At 46.7% G+C, this 18,432-nt stretch overlaps 1 protein-coding gene across 6 annotated transcripts in view; it reads right to left on the reverse strand.

Annotated features, from left to right (window-relative positions):
- KIRREL3 (kirre like nephrin family adhesion molecule 3) overlaps positions 1 to 18,432 on the reverse strand; it is an 839,191-nt gene that overhangs the window by 18,130 nt on the left and 802,629 nt on the right. For all 6 annotated transcript variants that reach the window (XM_090027372.1, XM_090027369.1, XM_090027368.1 and 3 more), the window contains one exon: positions 9,071 to 9,180. In XM_090027372.1, the coding sequence (XP_089883498.1) occupies positions 9,071 to 9,180 (110 nt within the window). The remainder of the gene's footprint in view (positions 1 to 9,070; positions 9,181 to 18,432) is intronic.

Genomic DNA, 18,432 nt, shown 5'->3' on the forward strand with positions numbered 1-18,432 from the left:
GACCTGGCTCACCTAGTGTCCGTATAGCTCATGCACTGCAGGGTTTTTTTGGCACTTTTATCTATTAGATATAACTATTAGATAAAAGCACAACTATAAAGACGCTGGGTGAGCTGTGTCAAACTAACACAATTATTCTTCTAGGCAGGCGCTACACTCGGTGTGGGGGTGCACCAAGCTGAAAGTAAAGCACTCTCCCCCCCCCCACATCTGTAAGCAGCTTGTGTGCCTATACTGCTACTGGTACTTGATCCAGCTGCTACTGAGCTAACACAGGTCTGCCTACGTGTCACTGCAGTTACTGTGACTTCAGAGTACATATACTCCTCGGGAAGTGGCTGAATTCAGTTTTAAGAGGGAATCACTAGTTCAAAGACTTAAGAAAATAAAACTGCCCTAGATACAGAGGTGACCAACAGTCAAGCCCAGTGCTTCTGCACCTCTTTTCTGTCACTGACCTCAGAGCCCTTTATAATAATTATTCTGATTTACAGATGGGTAAACTGAGGCATAAGGAGGCAAATAACTTTCCCATGGTCACTCAGCAAGCCAGCAGCACAGCCACAGACCCTAGCAGTAACCCTTGTCTCCTGGTTACTGCTAGGTTACAAGCTCTCAGGATCACATGTCCAGATGTGTATGTGTTCAGCCCTCACAACTGGATGCGTCTCTTCTGTTTGAATCAGAAGGTCTTGGCTCCTGTTTAGGTACCTAAAGAAGGGTGGGATTTTCAACAGGCCTCAGGCAACACTTACCAGGTCCCCCTTCGTTTGAACTCTTGGGAAATCTGGTCCATAAGGCCAACAGGCTCCTCTTAGCCAAGCAGTACATGTTTATCGCCTATGGTGAATGCTTGCTGAAGGCGAGGAATCAGAGAGAGAGCAGGCTTGTAAAGGATGATTGAGCCTGGATCCTAAAACCTCCTAGGTCCTGAACCCCAGACTCCACAATGTATTTTTAACAAACAAGAAGTTTGATTGCTGGGGAATGGGCCGAGCCTCCGTCCCTGTGCACATACAAATAGATGTACAAGAAGTGTGTACGGATCAAATACTTATGACAGTTACAACAGCACTGGAGCGATGTTGTAGCCATGAAGGTCCAGGGATTATGTGAGAAGCAAGGGTGTTTGTGGCTGATATCTTTTAATGGACCAACTGCATGACTGGGATAGATTTTAACAAGGTTTTGGGTATCACATTACCTTTCCTGAAGTGCTGTGATATCTGAAAGCTTGTCAAAGTCTTTCCCAATCATGTAATTGGTCTTTAGATATTACCCAGAAAAATCCTTGTTTATAATACACCGTCCCACTGGAAACACTGGCAAGGTAATGTCTCAGGAATTAAGTTATACATGTGTATACGTTTCTCAGATTCAGGCTTTTAAACCAAATACATCCCTTTCTTAAGTTCAGGCTTTTTAACTGGGTCTCTCCCTTTCCTCATCCTTTGCCTGTCACTCATCCTCTAAGTCTGCGCATTTGGGGGCAAGGGCTCCCTTCCTGTCTCTTAGATGGGGACTTGAACAATGTACGTGATTCTGGAAAAATAGATAAAATATAACAAAGGGGCTGAGGCAGTGTTTAGACAATGTGAACATATGCAAATCAAACAGCATGAGTGTATCCTAAGGTGTTAATGAATTTATAGATGCATGAGTAATTATTTGTGAAAAGCATAGCTTATTGTGGAGGTCACAGATGGCTGGAGAATAACAAATGTGAGAGCAATTTTCAGAAAAGGGAAAAAGAGTAATTCTGCCAGTTGCTGGCCAGAAAGAATTCAGCAGCAGAAAGCACAGTAAGGGAAAGCTAGAGGACAAAGGAGCCATTAGCAATACACAGCAATGGTGCTGTAAGGAGCAGATCACACCAGACAAACTTGATTGCTTTTCTGATGGAATTACAAAATTAGTGGCAAGCGGGGATGTGGTAGCAGAGATACATTTGGATCTTAGCATTTGACACAATGTCTCACAAAACCTCACAGAAGTCATTCAGCCTGACTTGGATGCCAGCCCTATCACATGGACTGAAAATGAAAGGACAGTAAAAAGGCTACTGATAAACAGCAGTCGAGTGAGTGGAGGGAAGATGCCATCTAGAGGGGCACTGTTGCTGTGGCTGACGTTAGGTCTGTTTTTATTTAACATCTGCATTAATGATCTCTATGTGATACTACACAGCATGTTAATGAAATTCACAGTTGATATTAAATTTTGAGGTGTTGTGAACATCAGCGAGGGCAGCGTGATAATTCAAAAGGATGGGGAGAGGTTAGGAGTATGGGCAGGATATAACACAATGAGACTGTATTTAGAAAAGGTGATCTAAGGAGAGGCAGAGAAAATTATCTGGACTATAATTGTATTCAGTGGGAGGGTGAGACCTGGGCAGCAGGAATATTAAGAGAGTGGAAAGCAGGAATATTAAGAGAGTGGGGTGAGAGTGGAAAGCAAATATGGCAGTAGTCAGCCAGGATAGATATCTGAAATAAGGTCAATGCAATTTTGGACCAGTCTGCAGGGGCATCAGGTCACAGTGCTCCCATGTGTATTGCTCTGGTGAAATCTCAAGTGCAGAACGTGACTCAGTGCCCAGCCTCCCACTCCCGGAGAGCACTGACACCCTGGGTGCTCAGATGGCATTTAGAAAGGACAACACAAGCTGGCTGAGGATAGGGCAGGCTGGAGGTGCAGACTTAGGAAGAGGAAGGATGAAGGAGGTCAACAAATGTGTATCGCTTGGCTAGGAGACAAGAGACACCACCAGGCCCAGAGGGCTGAACTGAGATGGTCCATGAAGACCAGGTCTCGTCTAGGGGACTACTGTCCAGGGGACAAAGAACAGAGGGAGCCAGGATGCCTGCTCCTGGTTGCAGCACTGTGTGTCCTAGGATAAATGTTGTTCTCTCTGCGTACTTCAGCCTTCTGAGTGGCAGCCACAGTAGTTTTGCTTTGGAGCTGTACAGTGCAAGAGCCAGGCTGCTTTGCTTAATGCTTCTAATCCACAGGTGTCTCATCAGCCCTCATAGGTGGATTCTGGCCATGGTATCTGCCTTATTAAAGATCTTCCTTAGTTACGGAGAAGGCTGCTGATGCTGCCAGATTTTATGCTTGCTATGCAGGCTGCCTGCACCCATCTCGCTCTTTAGCAAATCCCACCTGAGCTGAAAACACCAACTGCAGGACAGCTGGATTCAGCCTCCCAGCTTGTGGGACTCATGAATATTCTGCGGTGGTGGCACTGGCATGAGGAGCAGTGAAAGCAATTGTTCTGCAATGGGCTGGGGTGTTTTATTGTGCCCTTGGCAGCGCTCAACTTGAGTGGGACTGTTAGGATTCATGCCATCAGCTCTCCAGTCTGGCGGTCCCAGGAACTCCCACAGGAGTGCAGGAACAGACACACACAGGAGTCAGTCTGGGAGGATTTCATCACTATTTCCCAGAGGCTGAATAACCAATGGCTTCACTCTCTAATGAAGTGAAAACCAATATGTTGCGGTGCCATCTGCAGGTGATGTAGTAAGGAGCCTCTCAGAGCTGCCTTGGGGTCCACCAGGTTGGGCACTGGGGTGGGAATCAGGCAGCAAGGGCTTGAACCCTTGCTCCGCATGTGAAGTTTGACAAAATATTATCTCCATTGGGTGCCTTTCTATTTAGTTCAGATGCTGATGGGGACAGGGATTAACCATTTTGCTTGCAGGCATGAGGTGATTTTACAGCAATAATAACATCTGTTTATTTGTATTATCCTACCCAGTCACAAAGCCAGTAAATCACCCCCGCAGTGTGGGTGCACTTAATATAGTGTATAGGGGTGTTTATGCTGTTATAGCACAGTGCTGGTAAGATTGTACCCACAACAGCAGATATATTAGGATAACTAATATATGGGTTTTAGACTGATAGTGGTACAAAAAACGTGCACAGACCAGTTATCCCTGTGTGTGTGTGTGTGTGTGTGTGTACAGTACAGGGGTATCTGATCAGATTGATCCTTCATGTAGGTGGACTTGTTCATCAATGAACTGGTTTCATTTTTTTTGCAGACCCCCAAGAGTCAAAGTACAATTCAAACTCTTGTTATAATGAAGGAGAAGTGGGCAGTCATCACAGCTACCCAATTTGCCGTGGCCTCCCTTTCAAGGGCCTTGCAAGGTGTAGGAACAGTGGCTGGTTTCCCTCTCTCTGTCTTAGCAGCTGCTCATGTCCCTACCACAGGCATGTCACCATTGCTTGTTAGCAAAGATGAATTCTTTAACTTGATCTGTCATTTCACTGGCAAACCTGGAGTCTCTTATTAGGAATCTATTTAGCATCCTTAGACTGGGTATTTAATAGCTCGAGGTAGAGCTTATGCCAGCTGTTGTCAACAGCCAGGAGGGGGAAGAATTATATTGGGTGGCCCAAGGGGCTCTGAGTAACAGGAGGGAAGCGAGCAAAGAAGGTTCAGGAATGCCTGCCAACAGGGAGGGCCTTTTTCTGGGGTATGGCCTGGCCAAACCACAGTGCTGCAGTGCTGGATGTGTCCAGTGCTGGACACACCTGTGGAAAGGCTGCAACCTGCACTCTCTAGGTGAAGCGCATTGTCTTACTTTGTATCCAAGGAGGGCAATGGGATCTAGTGTGGCCATGATCAGGGCTTGGAAATTGGGGTTTGCCTCCTGGTTATGCCTCTCACCTGGAGTGCATTATTTCATTCTCCTCCCCTCCCACCCTTTACATTTGTATGGTTTATTCAGACACAGACAAACTCTCACTAGCTTTGGGGAGCTGACAGCCTTGGGTCATGCACCAGCACCAAAGTCACCAGCTGGTTTCTGCAGAGCCCCTGTGGCTGCTGCCGACGAATGCTGCCAGGTTCTCCCGGGGCGTGTTGTTCTAGTACAGTGGTTCCCACATTAGGGACTGTGACCCTAAATGAGGTGACAGCACTTACAGCTGGGGTTGTCTGCCCCATGGAGTCAGAAGAATGAGAGTGGGCTCTCGCTGGAGCTCGACTTGCAACCGGGGTTGGGGTTCGCACCCAGAATGACTGGGAATGGCTGCTGTAGGATCTTCCATCCATAAGTCCCCAAATGTTTGGTCAGTGGCAGACTGAGGGATAGTTGGGCTAGATGTGATGATGAGATCCTCTGAGTAACACAAGCCATCCATGTTCTCCTGTACTGAATCTGATCAGCTGTGTTTGACTGGCATTGCCCAGAAAGTCACCCTGACTTGAGTGAAAAACACTGAGAGATGTAACACTGAGAGGGTGGCTTCCAGCTCCCTCTTAAAAATGTGTGCTTCGTGTCTAACTTGAATCTATCTGGTTTCAGCTTCCAGCTATTGGTGTGTGCTCTGCTTTTCTTTGCTAAATTGAAATTCCTCAACTATTTGGTAATTTTCCATGTAAAGATGCTTATATGGCATAATCAAGACTCCTCTCAATCTTCTTTTTGATAAGCTAAACAGATTGTACCCCATAAGCCTCTCTCTGTGAGGCATGTTTTCCAGCTCAATTTTTTTTTATGGCTCTTTTCTGCAAATTGTCAAGATCCGCTTTAAAACATTAGACCACAATTGCCCATTGTGTCCCAGTACTGGTCTCACCAATGTTGTGTCTACACCCCTCTGTGTTGCTCGACACCATTCCCCTGTTCGCATATCACACTCTCCCATTGTGTCACAGCCTCACACCGGCAGCTCATATTTGCCTGTTTGTACGTTATGACCACTAAATCCTCATAAGGGCCTCTGCTTTCCAGGCTCCGGTCCCCAACCTGTAGGGATGGCTGGCAGCTTTTGCTCCCAAAGGGATGAGCTTGCACTTGGCTGTGTTAAAACACATTTGGTTTAAATGGGCCCAGCTTACCAAGCAATACAGATGGCTCTGGGGATTACCCTGCCCTCAGGGTTATTTACTGCCCTGCCAATCTTTCTGTCAGCCAGAAATTTTATCTGCCATTATTCTATATTTATTTCCTGATCACTGATAAAGATGTGTTGAACAGCTTCATAGCAGAACCCCACTAAAACCACCCCATTCAAGGATGACTGATATCTGTCAACCTGTCCTTGTGCCACTTAAAATGTGCTTTATTGATGATTGATCATTATTTCCTCTCCACATCTGGGATGATTGAATCATACAGTAGGGAAATGGCTTTTCTCACAACACAGCAGCACCAGAGCCCAGAATAACATTCGTGCTTCCTGACCCCCTGTTGTATGCCTGTGCCCCTCAACAAAGCTGTTTTGCTGACCTCAGACTCATCATTTTGGATCACTAAGCTCCTTGGGACTGGGTATAAGTATTTCTCTCTGTTTGCAGAGCACAGCATGGGCAGTGCTAGGCATAAGTAAATAATGAACAACTTGAGCTTAACCTGAGAAGAGCCCCACAACCACAGTTCACCTCCCTTTATGATCTTTGAGATCTGGGACAGCTGTTTCTTCTGATGTAGCTCAGATTTTCTGTGTTTGATCTTAGCTCTCCCCTCCTGTGCTTCTGAACAGGGGAAAGTGTGTTAACACCTTAGAGAATTGAGACCTAAACAAAAAAATCTCCACTCAGGTAGCAAGACATGGCACTGGGATAATAAGCAGTATCCAAGTCTGTATCCATCCTTTCTCAAGCCAACTGTAAGGCTTCCTGGCTATACGTATAGACCACCTAAAATCCATCCTGCCCACCCCACTAAGCTGCCTCCGTCTCGTGTTTACATTGATCATTCACAGAGCATCTTTTGCAGCCTGAATGAACTAACGTTGACAAGTGCTGCCTGCGAATTTAAACTGGTACGGAAGAAAACCCATAATCCAGCAAACATGCTGAGATCTGTCTGCTTCCCTGTGTATTGAGGCTCTAGACTTTCTCCTTCTATGGCTGGATGGTTTTTTATGGTTCAGCTTTCTCCCCATTTGCTTTGCTTATATTACTCATTTACCGCATGACATGAGCTAGCAACAGCAAATGCAAAGCAGCTCTTGGATGCAGAGTGCAGTGGTGACAAGAGCTAGCAGTGGGGCTCCTTCTGTCCCTGGACAGGAAGACCCCAGGATACCGACTCAAGGGAAACCCCTGGATTGCTCCACTGGGAGTGGGGGTTGCCATCCTGCAGGAGAAATGCTGCATCTGCGCCATGAACCCCCAGCACCTCCTGGGATTCATCTCAGGAGTCCTAGGGGCCTCCTCATCTTATCCTGCTTGTTTTGCCTGCCCCTATTCTTCCCCTACCCCTTCCCACGGTGGGAGGCTTCCCCATTGTGTATGCTGCCTCACATGAACGCATAATCCACCCTCCAGCTTGGTTAGCTCAGCCCTGGTCTTGCACTTAGCATGGGGCTGGGGCTTCAGGTATGTCTCCCCAGCCTTATTGTCTCTCCCTACGTACATCCCCACACAGAGTGGGGAGGAGTAGATGCTGCTGCACAACCATGCTCCCCACCCCCTCTTCCATTCTGTGAATGGAAGCTTCAGCCAGCCTTCAGCCCACCCTTAGGTCATCGTATTGCTCTCCTGAGTGCTAGCTGCAAAGGAGCACAGTTCATGACCTAGTGCTGGCGAAGGCAGGCAGACTAGCAGGCTGTGCTAGTCCCTGGGACTGGGACAGCACAACCCGTGGCATACAGCACTGTGCTGTGCCTCCCCTGTCAGTATGGTCCAGGCAGTCCCTATCCGGAGTGAAGGGAGAACTGAGTCCCCAGAACCAACTCTGCGCTGGACCTGTGCCCATACTGGCGATTCTTCCTCCTCACCAGAGCTGAGCACTTCCACCCCTCCAGCTCTTGCACAAAGGCCATCCGGGAGCCTTCAGAGGGTCAGGAAGGTCAGTTCCAAGTGACTCAGATGGGTTTTCCACCCATGATGCCCAGATTCCCTTATGAGGAAAGGCTGAGGGATCTGGGCTTATTTAGTCTGGAAAAGAGAAGATTGAGGGCTGATTTAATAGCAGCCTTCAACTCCCTGCAGGGCGGTTCCAAAGAGGTTGGGGCTGGACTGTTCTCAGTGGGGGCAGATGACAGGACAAGGTACAATGGTCTCAAGTTGCAGCGAGGGAAGTTTAGGTTAGATATTGGGGAAAACTTTCTCACTAGGAAGGTAGTAAAACACTGGAACAGGCTACCTAGAGAGGTGCTGGAATCTCCATCCTTGGAGGTTTTTGAGAGCTGGCCAGACAAAGCCTTTGCTAGGATGATATAGTTGGGGCTGGGACCCCCTGAGGTCCTTTCCAACCCTCATTTTCTATTATTCTATGAAATTATTACATTCCAGTGGACATGGGCTCAAGGAGAAGAAGTTGTTTTTCCCAGCCAGTATCAGGCCAAGGTCTTTGGTAGAATGAAGCATCTTTACTAACTTGGTGGACCCAGATTTACATCTCCACAGAAAGGTGTCACCTCTGGCTGCATAGGGCTTTCTAGCACCCGTCTGGGGTGTTGCGTCAGTGATAACTCACATTTAGGCTTGTACACTGCATCAGGCATTGCCTTTAACTTTTGCTGGGGATCTCCCAACTGGAGAGATAACCAGCCCCCCATAGGAGGGCTTGGCTGTTCAAGTCTAACAAGGCAAGAATCTGACTTTATTACAGCTTCAGGTCATGACAGGACCAGAGGCCTGCTGGGATGGCAGGACACTAGTGAAGTTAACAACCTCTACGGCAAATGGCTCCATGCACATATACTTTTTTGCATGCATAAATCTCTGAAGCTTCCTTAGACCCGCACAGTTATTGCTCTCTAATTAGTTTATTATTACATATTGCTCAACCTACTGCGTGTCCATTTGCAATTTGCAGCAATTTCCCTACTGAGGTAGCAAACTTGCTTTACAATTAGCCCTGTGGGCTGCTCAGCCACAATAATAAAACTCTCCCAGCTCTTTTTCTTCATTAGCAAAGTTGCACTCAAGGAGCTTTTATGGCAGTGAAACATACAACTCCGAGTGACAGGCAAGATTTTGGAAGAGCATCCCTTGCTTTCAGCGGGCATTAGTGCATTGAACTGCATGTGCTGGCACTCATTATTGTCAAAGGTTGTACAGAGTAATGAAGTCAAGGGAAAAGGAATAAATTCTTACCATCAGCTGCTTGATGGTGGGGTGTTCTTCTGTCTCTCTGCCTGAGGCAGGCTCCTTATGCACGATCTCCACACGGATATCATTCTTGGCGGATACCACACCTTTCAGATCTGAGCAAAGAGCAAGACAGTAAAAGAGAGAGAGAAGAGTTGTTACTCGCAAGCTATCATGATCTCAGAGATTTGGCTCATTTACTGAGAATTAGGTCCCCATCAACGTGAAATAACCTACCATAAAGAAATCCACTTTCTCATTGAGATGTTCTTTGTTATTTGCACCCAGGGAGTCTCACAGCACTTTGTAAACATTCATTAATCAAGCTTTGCAACAATTGGCAAGGTAGATAAAGGGGAGGTAGAAACTGTTTAATACACCACCGAAATGCAGTCACCTCCAGGGAGCTCAGCAGTAGCTCCTGAACAACACAGCAGTTTATGACCAGGAGTGAAAATGAGAGTGTGTCCAGTTGAATGCAGTCCTTTAGCTTAAGTGTCAGAATCCGTGATTTAGAATAAAGAACTTGTTGATGACACACTCGAGAAGTACATGTGATACTATCACTTTTCAAATGGTAGACTCATAAAGATGGCTGTAACAGGGAAAAAGTACCTGGAAGCCAGGCAGGGCAATACCATCTTTATAAGCTTCCATGTTGGCCTTAGGGATCAAACTGCGAATACTACAGTAAGTGCAGGAAATGGGAGGCAAAAGATCCCTGGAACCTTCTCAGGTAACAGGCTTGATGCAGGGATTACCAAGTAATGTCCTCCTAGCCTATGTTAGCCAAATCAAACAAGGTGATCTAATGGGCCCCTTCTGCTCTTAATATTCACAAACATCCAGAGGAATTCATTCAGGAAGAAAGCGATCCCTAATGGTCACCAGCAGGCCAAGCCTTGATTTTTATTGTGTTTCTCTAGTACAGTATTTGCATGTACCCTGTGGCCACATCTACATGAGTGGCAGACTACACAGTTATTACTATGCAGTCATTTAGTACTTGCATAGTACTGGCGTTACTGTGCAATACCATACCCACACGCGTTTTTTTCCGATGCTACCATGCAGTAGCAATGAGCTAATGCACAGTAGCATCGTGTCACAGTTAGTGCCCAGAAACACTACTGCACAGTGGCACCCAACTCATCCAAGCCTACAAACCAGGTAAGTGGTGCAGTGTCAGTCTTCTGGTCAAATCCAGAGCCCAGGGACTGTCCACAAGCTGGATCCAGAGCATGGAGCTGTGTCATCGGGCCTGCGGGGTTGGAATTTGGGAGTGGCAACATTAATTGCTGCATCTCTTGGAGTCATGCTGGCCACTGCTCTTCCCACCATCACATTTTTGACCCTTCAGGCAACCCCACAAGCAAGATAACTCCAGATGTGGCCTGAGGAGGTCCCCAGGGATCCTGAGATTCAGCCATGTGATGAGTGGTAGCGGCACTAATGGTTGCGACTCTGGGAGCCATGGCAATTAATGCTGCCACTGGACCCCTGAGGAGCCCCATGGGCTGGAAGACACACTCTGTGAGCTAGATCCAGCCCGTGGGCCAGATCTTGATCAACCTGGTCTAATACATTCTCAGTAGTGGATACTGGAGGGACAGGAACTCTATTCACCAACCCCAAGGTTTTAAATAAGCATCACTGAGTAGATCCCCAGGATTGAACCTTTGGTTTGGCTAAATGCCTGATCATTGGGATCTTCAGCTGAACCAGTGGAAAGAAATTGTAACATTGAAATAAGGGTTAACAAAAGAGGTTCTGGTGAGACTTCCCTGTTCCCTTTTTTCAGCTGGGTTGAGGCTCTCACAGGAAGAGCCTTCCAAATTGCTCTTTAAGTCTGAGAGGCAACTAGGGATTGCAGAAGCCCTTGTGAAAAGGGGGCTTGCAAAAATTAATGAGCAAAGAATTAGCTAGTGTCTGCGATCCCAATCTAAAGCCTGCTCAATCAGCAGCAGCTGTTGCTGAACTCTAAAGAAATAGCTTGCTTTTTTGTGCAGTAGGAAAGCAATAGGAGGGGAAATGGGACTAAGAGACTGGGATGTTTCTGGAGTGAATGTTTCTTGGTTTCCCAGGAGGGGTCAGCAGCTTTTTGAAAAAATCGCTTTTGAAAAATTAAACCAAAGACACCAAACACTAGGTTTTAAAGGAGAAGAAATATCCGAATGAGTCTAAGATGAAAAGCAGAGAAGGCTGTGGTTCCAAACAGCCAGCTCTAAGCACAGCCCAAACTTTGAAGTTATGCTCCAAGTTGAGAATTGAATCCACCTATCATGATGGGTTCTTGCCTCTTAAAGGGTTTGACCCAAGCCCTGGATTCAAATACTTCCAAATCGCTGGGCTTTTCAGATCTGCCTCCAAGTTTTGTATCTAACATCCCTCTCCAGAAGTGATGCACTCAGCAACTATGGTATTTTGACAGGCTTCCAAAGAGGCCAGTTTATTTAAATGGTCTATGCCGGTGGCTCCTGGACAGTTGGCTGAGGAGCTGCAGCACTTGCTGTGGGCTACAGAGAGCTGGCTGCTCACAGTGGGCTGGCTTCTCTTCCTTGCCAGCTGCTAAATCTCCCTGAAAGCAAAAAAATCCATCCGCTGCTTTGCCACAGGACCAGCTACGCTGACATGGGCACATTATGCAACTGGGAGGAGTGGTGGGTGCATGACCATATAATGTTCATCATGTAGTGTATGGCACTGCTACTTTCCTATAATGTGGACCACATCTTAGCCAAGTCTTGGTGCCTCATTGACCCCCTCCGTAGCATGGCATAAGAGTATCATGAGGTGCTCTGTAACTTTATAACCTGATCCATCACTTTACTGGAGGAGCTTAGGTCCCTCAACAGTTCGCAAGTTTACACCCTAGAGAGTAAGAAAGACCAAGGTATAAAAGATACCTGAAAGCTCCTGTTGCTTTACAGGTGAAGGAGCAGCAGGGAGAGCCTCAGGCAGGGAAAGCTGCTCATTATGCGCTGCGAGGAACAGGTACCCAGGGATTTACCTGCTACAAGTACTTACTGCAGAACTAGCTGCACTGCAGTAGCCTAATGGGCTACAGCCCTGCATGGAAGACAAGATATTATTATGGCAGAGGTCAGCAGCAGTAAACCACCCTGGGGCTGAGCCGGCAGCTAAATCAGGAAACGCAGGTGGCAGCTCAGGGAGTTACCTGACCAAAAGGGGCCAGGGAGATATGTATAAACACAGGCCCTGAGCCAGGAGATGTGGTCTGGCCTTGGGGGACTACAGATGCAAGAGCTCCAGAGCATGGGGAAATGCAGGTGAGTGCCTAGCTAGCACTGGGGCTACCTGGAAGAAGGTAAATAGAGGGCTGCTGTTCTACAGAGGAATATTACTTAGGGTTAGGCAGCCAGCCATTGTTTATGCTTGGACCAAGAGGGGGTTTAGTTTGTTTTATAGCCAAGCTTGTTCCTTGGTTACAGCTTCAACTGGTGGTTTGGGCAGCTGGCAGGGGAGTATGTGGAGGCTATAGGGGAGTGCGCAAGGGGTGCATGGTGGTTTAATCTATGGCAGGTGCCAGGGAATGCCGGTGTTTAGAGCCCTGTTAGGGCCTTGATTCAGGGCATACTGCAGGCATAGGATTGAGGGGGAGGTTAAAGCCTAGAAAGAGAGAGGCTGAAGCCTAGCTTGGGCAGGAGCTGGACAAGGCCCCAGGGACCAGGAAGGGCAGAGCCAGGCCCAGGGGGTCCTATGCATGAAAGGGACAGTGACAAGGGCCAGGGGACTTAGGAGCCAAAGCAGGCTCAGCAAGTATATTGCCTAGGACAGGGTAAAGACAAAGCTGGATTAGGTGGTGAAGGGCTGTAACACAGAAGCCAGATCAGGCGGTGGGCCTAGGCCAAGGGAAGTGGCTGAGGCCCTGACAAGGGTGTAAAGACCACAGGTGCCCTGGTAGTGGGTTGGGACCAAGTGCCCACTGGAATTAAGTGGTAACACCTGAGGCGTGGGTACAGCTGTAGGGCGGGTTGGAGGCCATGATTAGCTTTTAAAGCTAACAGGTGCCCTGGGGAAAGGTGCCAATGGACCATCAAAGCCCACTTAGAGGGCAGTGCGGAGACCAGTAGGAGCCAGGAAGAACTAGCCGGTATCTAGAGGAATTGGGGCTTGCTCTAGGACCCACTGGGCAGCCTTCCTTCCCATCAGACAATTGCATCAGGGCATGGCGGGTGAGTAACAGGGGGGAGGCACTCTAGAGCTGGAGCAGGGCAAGGGTTGCGTGGTCACCAGTGGGTATCACAGCTACCCTGGAGCCTGAACATTGTTACACAAGGTAATAGTTAAGAGTTAATTGTTAGAGCACCTCGCAGTTCTGCAGTACTGTACTTTTTTCCCATGGATCTCAGAGCTGTACATGGGTGGGACTTGAAGGGTCCTCTTGTATCACTATGTCCATTCCCCTTCTATCACTGGCAACCTCATCAGAGAAACTTTTTGATAAACTGACCAGGGTGGGGTAGGGGACAAGGTAGGGGTTTGGTACAGTGTTCCTATTAGGCGGCTCTTTCTAGAAACCTTCTAATATCCAGCCTAAACTTATTCATGGTCAGTTTTATATTTGGCTTTTGTATTGTTATTGATCATCATTGTATCGTCACTGGCTTTTTTATCATCATTGACCTTTAGCATAAATAACCCTTCTTCCTCCTTGGTGTTCCTATTGCTCCTATTAGACAAATACCATCTATATTCAGATGGGAAAACAAAGGCACAGAGGCAAGAGATGACTTGGCCAAGGTACTACAGTAGAGGTGGGTAACTGCAGTGTAGTGATATGCTAGTGTTGGCACTGCAACTAAACCCCAGGTCTCTGGGCTACCAGCCCCTATTTGCTGAACTGTACTGTCTTCAAAATTGGTACAGTAACCTGCATAACTATGTATTCCTGGTTAGCTAATAATGCTGCATTTCTTACTTCAGCTGAGAATCTGGTTTTAAAGATTCTTTTTCTCAAGAAAAAAAAAAATCAATCCTTCACAAACTCTGCTAGGCTTTCACCCCCATTTCTGCAGGATCTGGCAGATCATTGGGCATTCCAAGATGTACAGAACAAGTCACTTTGTAACCTCATCTGAAGACTCACTCGAGCAGAAGTAGTTTTGAAATGCCCATAAATAATGCATGGTTGCAACTTTGTGGATGTGAAACAAGTCGTCTGAGTTTCAAGGGATGTCATGATATGCAGGAGAGAGCAGCTTTGGCTCACTCTACTTCTGTCTATGCAGGAGAGAGCCCTGGGCCTCAGGAGCCCAGTGTCGCATGTGGAGCAGACGGGGAGAGTACGACCGTCCCTTTCCTGTTCTGCGAAAGGAGCAGCTCCTGGCATCCATGGGGGCGAAACAGGAATCACTGAGTTATGGTAGGAAGACGATGCCCCAGAGCTATAATGACTCTTCTGTATGATACCCCACAGTATGTGATAATAGCATCAATGTCTAATGTCACAACTCCATGACAAAGATACTTGCCTATCTTCAGCCAGCAGGCCACCGTGACACATAGGACAGATGACTCCAGAATAGATGGTGGGGTCATATGGTCAGGAATGCAGTCTCCAGCACTGGCCAGTGTTTGCGGTTCCTGAGAACGGTGGTTCTCGGACCTCCACGAATCGGCTGACCATTGATTATATCAATGAAGAAGTTCTTCGTTACCTCTGTGGTCCATCAGTGCATGTTCTGAAGCACGAGGTTTAATTAATTTGTGCCACATCCTGCTGTCTTGCCTTAGCTGAGACTTCAGGAGATGGTAAGTAGTCAGTCTTCATCATTAGCTGAGACTGCTGCAGTTGCTTGTGACATTGGCACAATCACATCCATCCTTTGTCTAGTTTACCTTCTGTGCCTACAGCCATGGTGGAAGTGTGAAGGAATCAAACTAGAATTGAATGATCTCCTGTCATGGTGATTTCCAGAGGCTGGCAGGCTCTTGCAGAACGGGTCCCTTGACCCTACTGGTTCTAAACTTCCTACCAATTTTATATTCCCTTTCCACGGTATACGCTGGGAGAAGGGCTCATCACTGTGCCGTGCTCTTCATCATTTGAGAAGACTCAGTTGTGAGTACAAAGGACTATGTGTGGGCCAGAAGGCTCCCTTATTCCATAGCTGTTTGCAGGTTCTCCTTCATAAAGCTAAGACACTGGAGATGGACCATATAGCTGTATAGTCCTTGTATTTTCCTTCTACTCCATGTTTTGCTTCAGGACTGGTCCCATTGGACCAGAAAGCTCTAGAAATGGGCAAAAATTGCCCCTCCAAGTTACTCGAGATGGAAAATTGAGTTTCTGGTCATACTTCATTTTCACAGAAAATACCTGATTTCTGCAGAGAATTTTAATTTTTTTTTTCCTAATAAAAAACAAGAACATCCCCCCCCCCCAAAAAACAAAACAAAACAAAACAAATCAAACCCCAAGTACCCCAAGCCATTTCCATTTGGAAATGCTACTATGATGCCTCCTGGGACATGCAATTCAGTTTCCACATATCCCTGTCTCCCCCATGGTAAGGAGTCCAAGATGAAGCTGGACTTGTGGTGGACCACAGCAAAAGACTCCATAAGTCCTCTTGTGATGGGTATCAAGGAGGAACCAGGGAAGCTTATCATTCAAGCAAGGAGCCTGGCCCATAAAGAAGAATGGAGGCATAAGGGCCATGTCCAGACGTGCATGGACATTTGGTTCCCCAGGGACAAGCTTTATCTGGAGTCCTGGGGGGCTCCCGGGGCTACAGCTCTGGTGATTCTGCTGCGTGGAGCCTGGCTGGCAGCACAGTGTGGCTCTGGGTGCCCCAGCTCACTTTTCAGGAGCATGTGGCCAAGTGTATGCTGCACCTGTTTTTTTTGTTGTTGTTTTTTTGACCCCTGGATATAATGTGTTTGCAGCACCACATACTGGATGACCGTGCTCGTCTGGATGCGCTCAAGGAGTCTGAGCAACAACTCCCTTTATCCAAGATGCACCGTGGCAGTATTTCTGACTAGAAACATTTATTTTTTTAGTTGTTGGAAAGTTAATCCTTAACACCAAAAATTGGTGATTTCATTTTATTTATATTGACACTATCCACAGAAAAACACAATCCAGCCAAACCTCCCCAACGGACTTGGCATACAAAAGAACACCTTACTCTGCATATTGCCATGCTATGACTGTATAACAGGAGAAGAGTTTCATCCCAGTGAAATGAAATGCTACAACCCTTGCAGACAGGGCAGGCTCACTCATCACACTAGGCAGTCCCTCCATATTTATTCATTGTTTGTTAATTTTAGCAGTGGCAAAAATGTGCTGGGATGGGAATCGGGCACAGCAGTGCTAGTCTACCCCTCCCCCCAAAGAACAAGTGGGTCTTGACATCTTTGCTAATTAACCTTTCTGCTGCCTCACTGAGACTGTCAACGAGCTGCTAGTTATGGCATTGACTTACCATCAACAACTGGATTGAAAACTAGTAGTTGAACTGAATACCTAGTAGCTAGAAAAACTAAAAACTCTTGACCATTCCTAAACCAGGTTTGATTTGAACCTATAGGTAAAAGGCTCCTTAACTAAGTACCTTCTTTTTGTACCTACTCGGTTCTCCTAATTATGTTTCCCTTTTATCTTCCTATGATTAAATCATTCTTGGAAGACCAAGCTCACCACTACCCACCATGACCATCTCATCCATGAATTCAATAGCATGGGACTTTTCAGGTCTTAGGATGCAACAGGCATGAGTTCTTTCTGATTTTTTCCATTGTTGCTACTTGTATCTTTATCACTATCTTGGAGTAGAAATAATGTTTATGGTGCTGGAGTCTCTGAATTTAATCACAAGTAAAAGCTAATTACTGCCTTGTAAAGTCCTCTCTCAGAGCTGTTACCCCTTAAATAACTTGTGGGCCGTTATGTCATCGAAGATGCAATGACAGATGTGTATTAAAGCAGTTTTTAAAAAATTGCCCCCGGGATTCTCTCAGTTTACTGTCTGTAACTTGGGATGCATTTTGCTGCTGCTTTTTAAAGCAGTTACAGGAATTGCCTTTCACAATGGCTGCTCTGCAGTCCATTAACTATCATTAGCTACATCAGGCATTTTCTGATAGCTAGAAAAGAATATGGGTTCTACAAGCAACCAGATTATGAGAGCATCTCAGTTCTGAGATAGGGAAGCTGTGTTGCCAGGATGATTACTGGGTCACTAATGCCTTCCATGGGGAACAGCGTGCAGTATGGTTTTGTTCCCAGGCTATTGTTTTAAGTGATTCAACCAATGATCCAATATTTCCCTTAGGAGATTAAAAGCACAGTCTTACTGTTAGGATATTATTCCCACTGTTCTGCCCAAATTTGCATGTCTACTCAGCTGTCATGAACCATTCACCATGGGATCTGTGCTACTTGCATTCCATTACCCAAAATGATACCCCTTGGTCCACCCCAAAACAGTTTCTTTTCTTCTCCTGCCAATTTGCTGTTTCCACTCTTCAAATCCTTCCAAATGGTCGTATGCAATGCATCATGCCATATTCACAGACGGACAGTCATAAGATGCAGTTACCTTCAGATTCTGAGAGATCCAGTTGCGAGTACATCTTGGCTTTACACAAGCAAACACTTTTTACAAAGCAGTTCTGCCTCATAAAAAGGACGTGTTACAAGGAGAGGGATGCCATGGTCAGTGTCTTTCACTGACTCCAATTGTGTCCAGTGCTCCCCACCACCAAGACCTGACAGTCAAGCTGTTTTCTTTTCACCATCATTACTAAAGGCTCTGTGGGCCAAATTCTGTCCTTGCTGACCCTGGTGGAAGTGGTATTGCTGTTCCTAGGTTTGCATAGATGCAACCGACTGGAACATAGCAGTCCGTTCTGTTGATAATGCCAGTTCCTTCTCCTAGGCAGTGGATGGGGCAGCAGACATTCAGACCAGTCCTCAGGCTAGGAGTTAGCTAGTTTGACTGGGCTCACACGGGCTCTAAAGGGTGACTTAGAACCAGAACTGGCAGTGAAAAAGCTGCATCTGGAAGAGCCAGATTTAGTCCTGCTGGGATAACAGGACTAAGACGCAGTAAACATGTGCTGGTAAAGTCAGCAGATGGGATTCTTGGTGCAAGCCATACAGACCCATTGAGTGGGAAGGTGCTCTTTTCATACAGGCTCTTTCGAGGGCAGAACTAGTATTCTATAGTACACTCCCATGGAGGAGCTCTGTGATGAGGCTTCAAGCAGTAATTTGGGGCCTAAATACCAAGGTATGTTCTCAAGAGCTCACCATCCTTAGCTGTGGCCAGGCTGTCAGATGGCCAGTCCCTGGCAGATCCTGCTGTCAGTCATGGGTCCAGACTTTCAAAAGG

This window comes from Crocodylus siamensis, chromosome 14, assembly GCF_052110815.1.
Source record: "Crocodylus siamensis isolate JL-2025a chromosome 14, ASM5211081v1, whole genome shotgun sequence".
NCBI classification, from domain to species: Eukaryota; Metazoa; Chordata; order Crocodylia; family Crocodylidae; genus Crocodylus; species Crocodylus siamensis.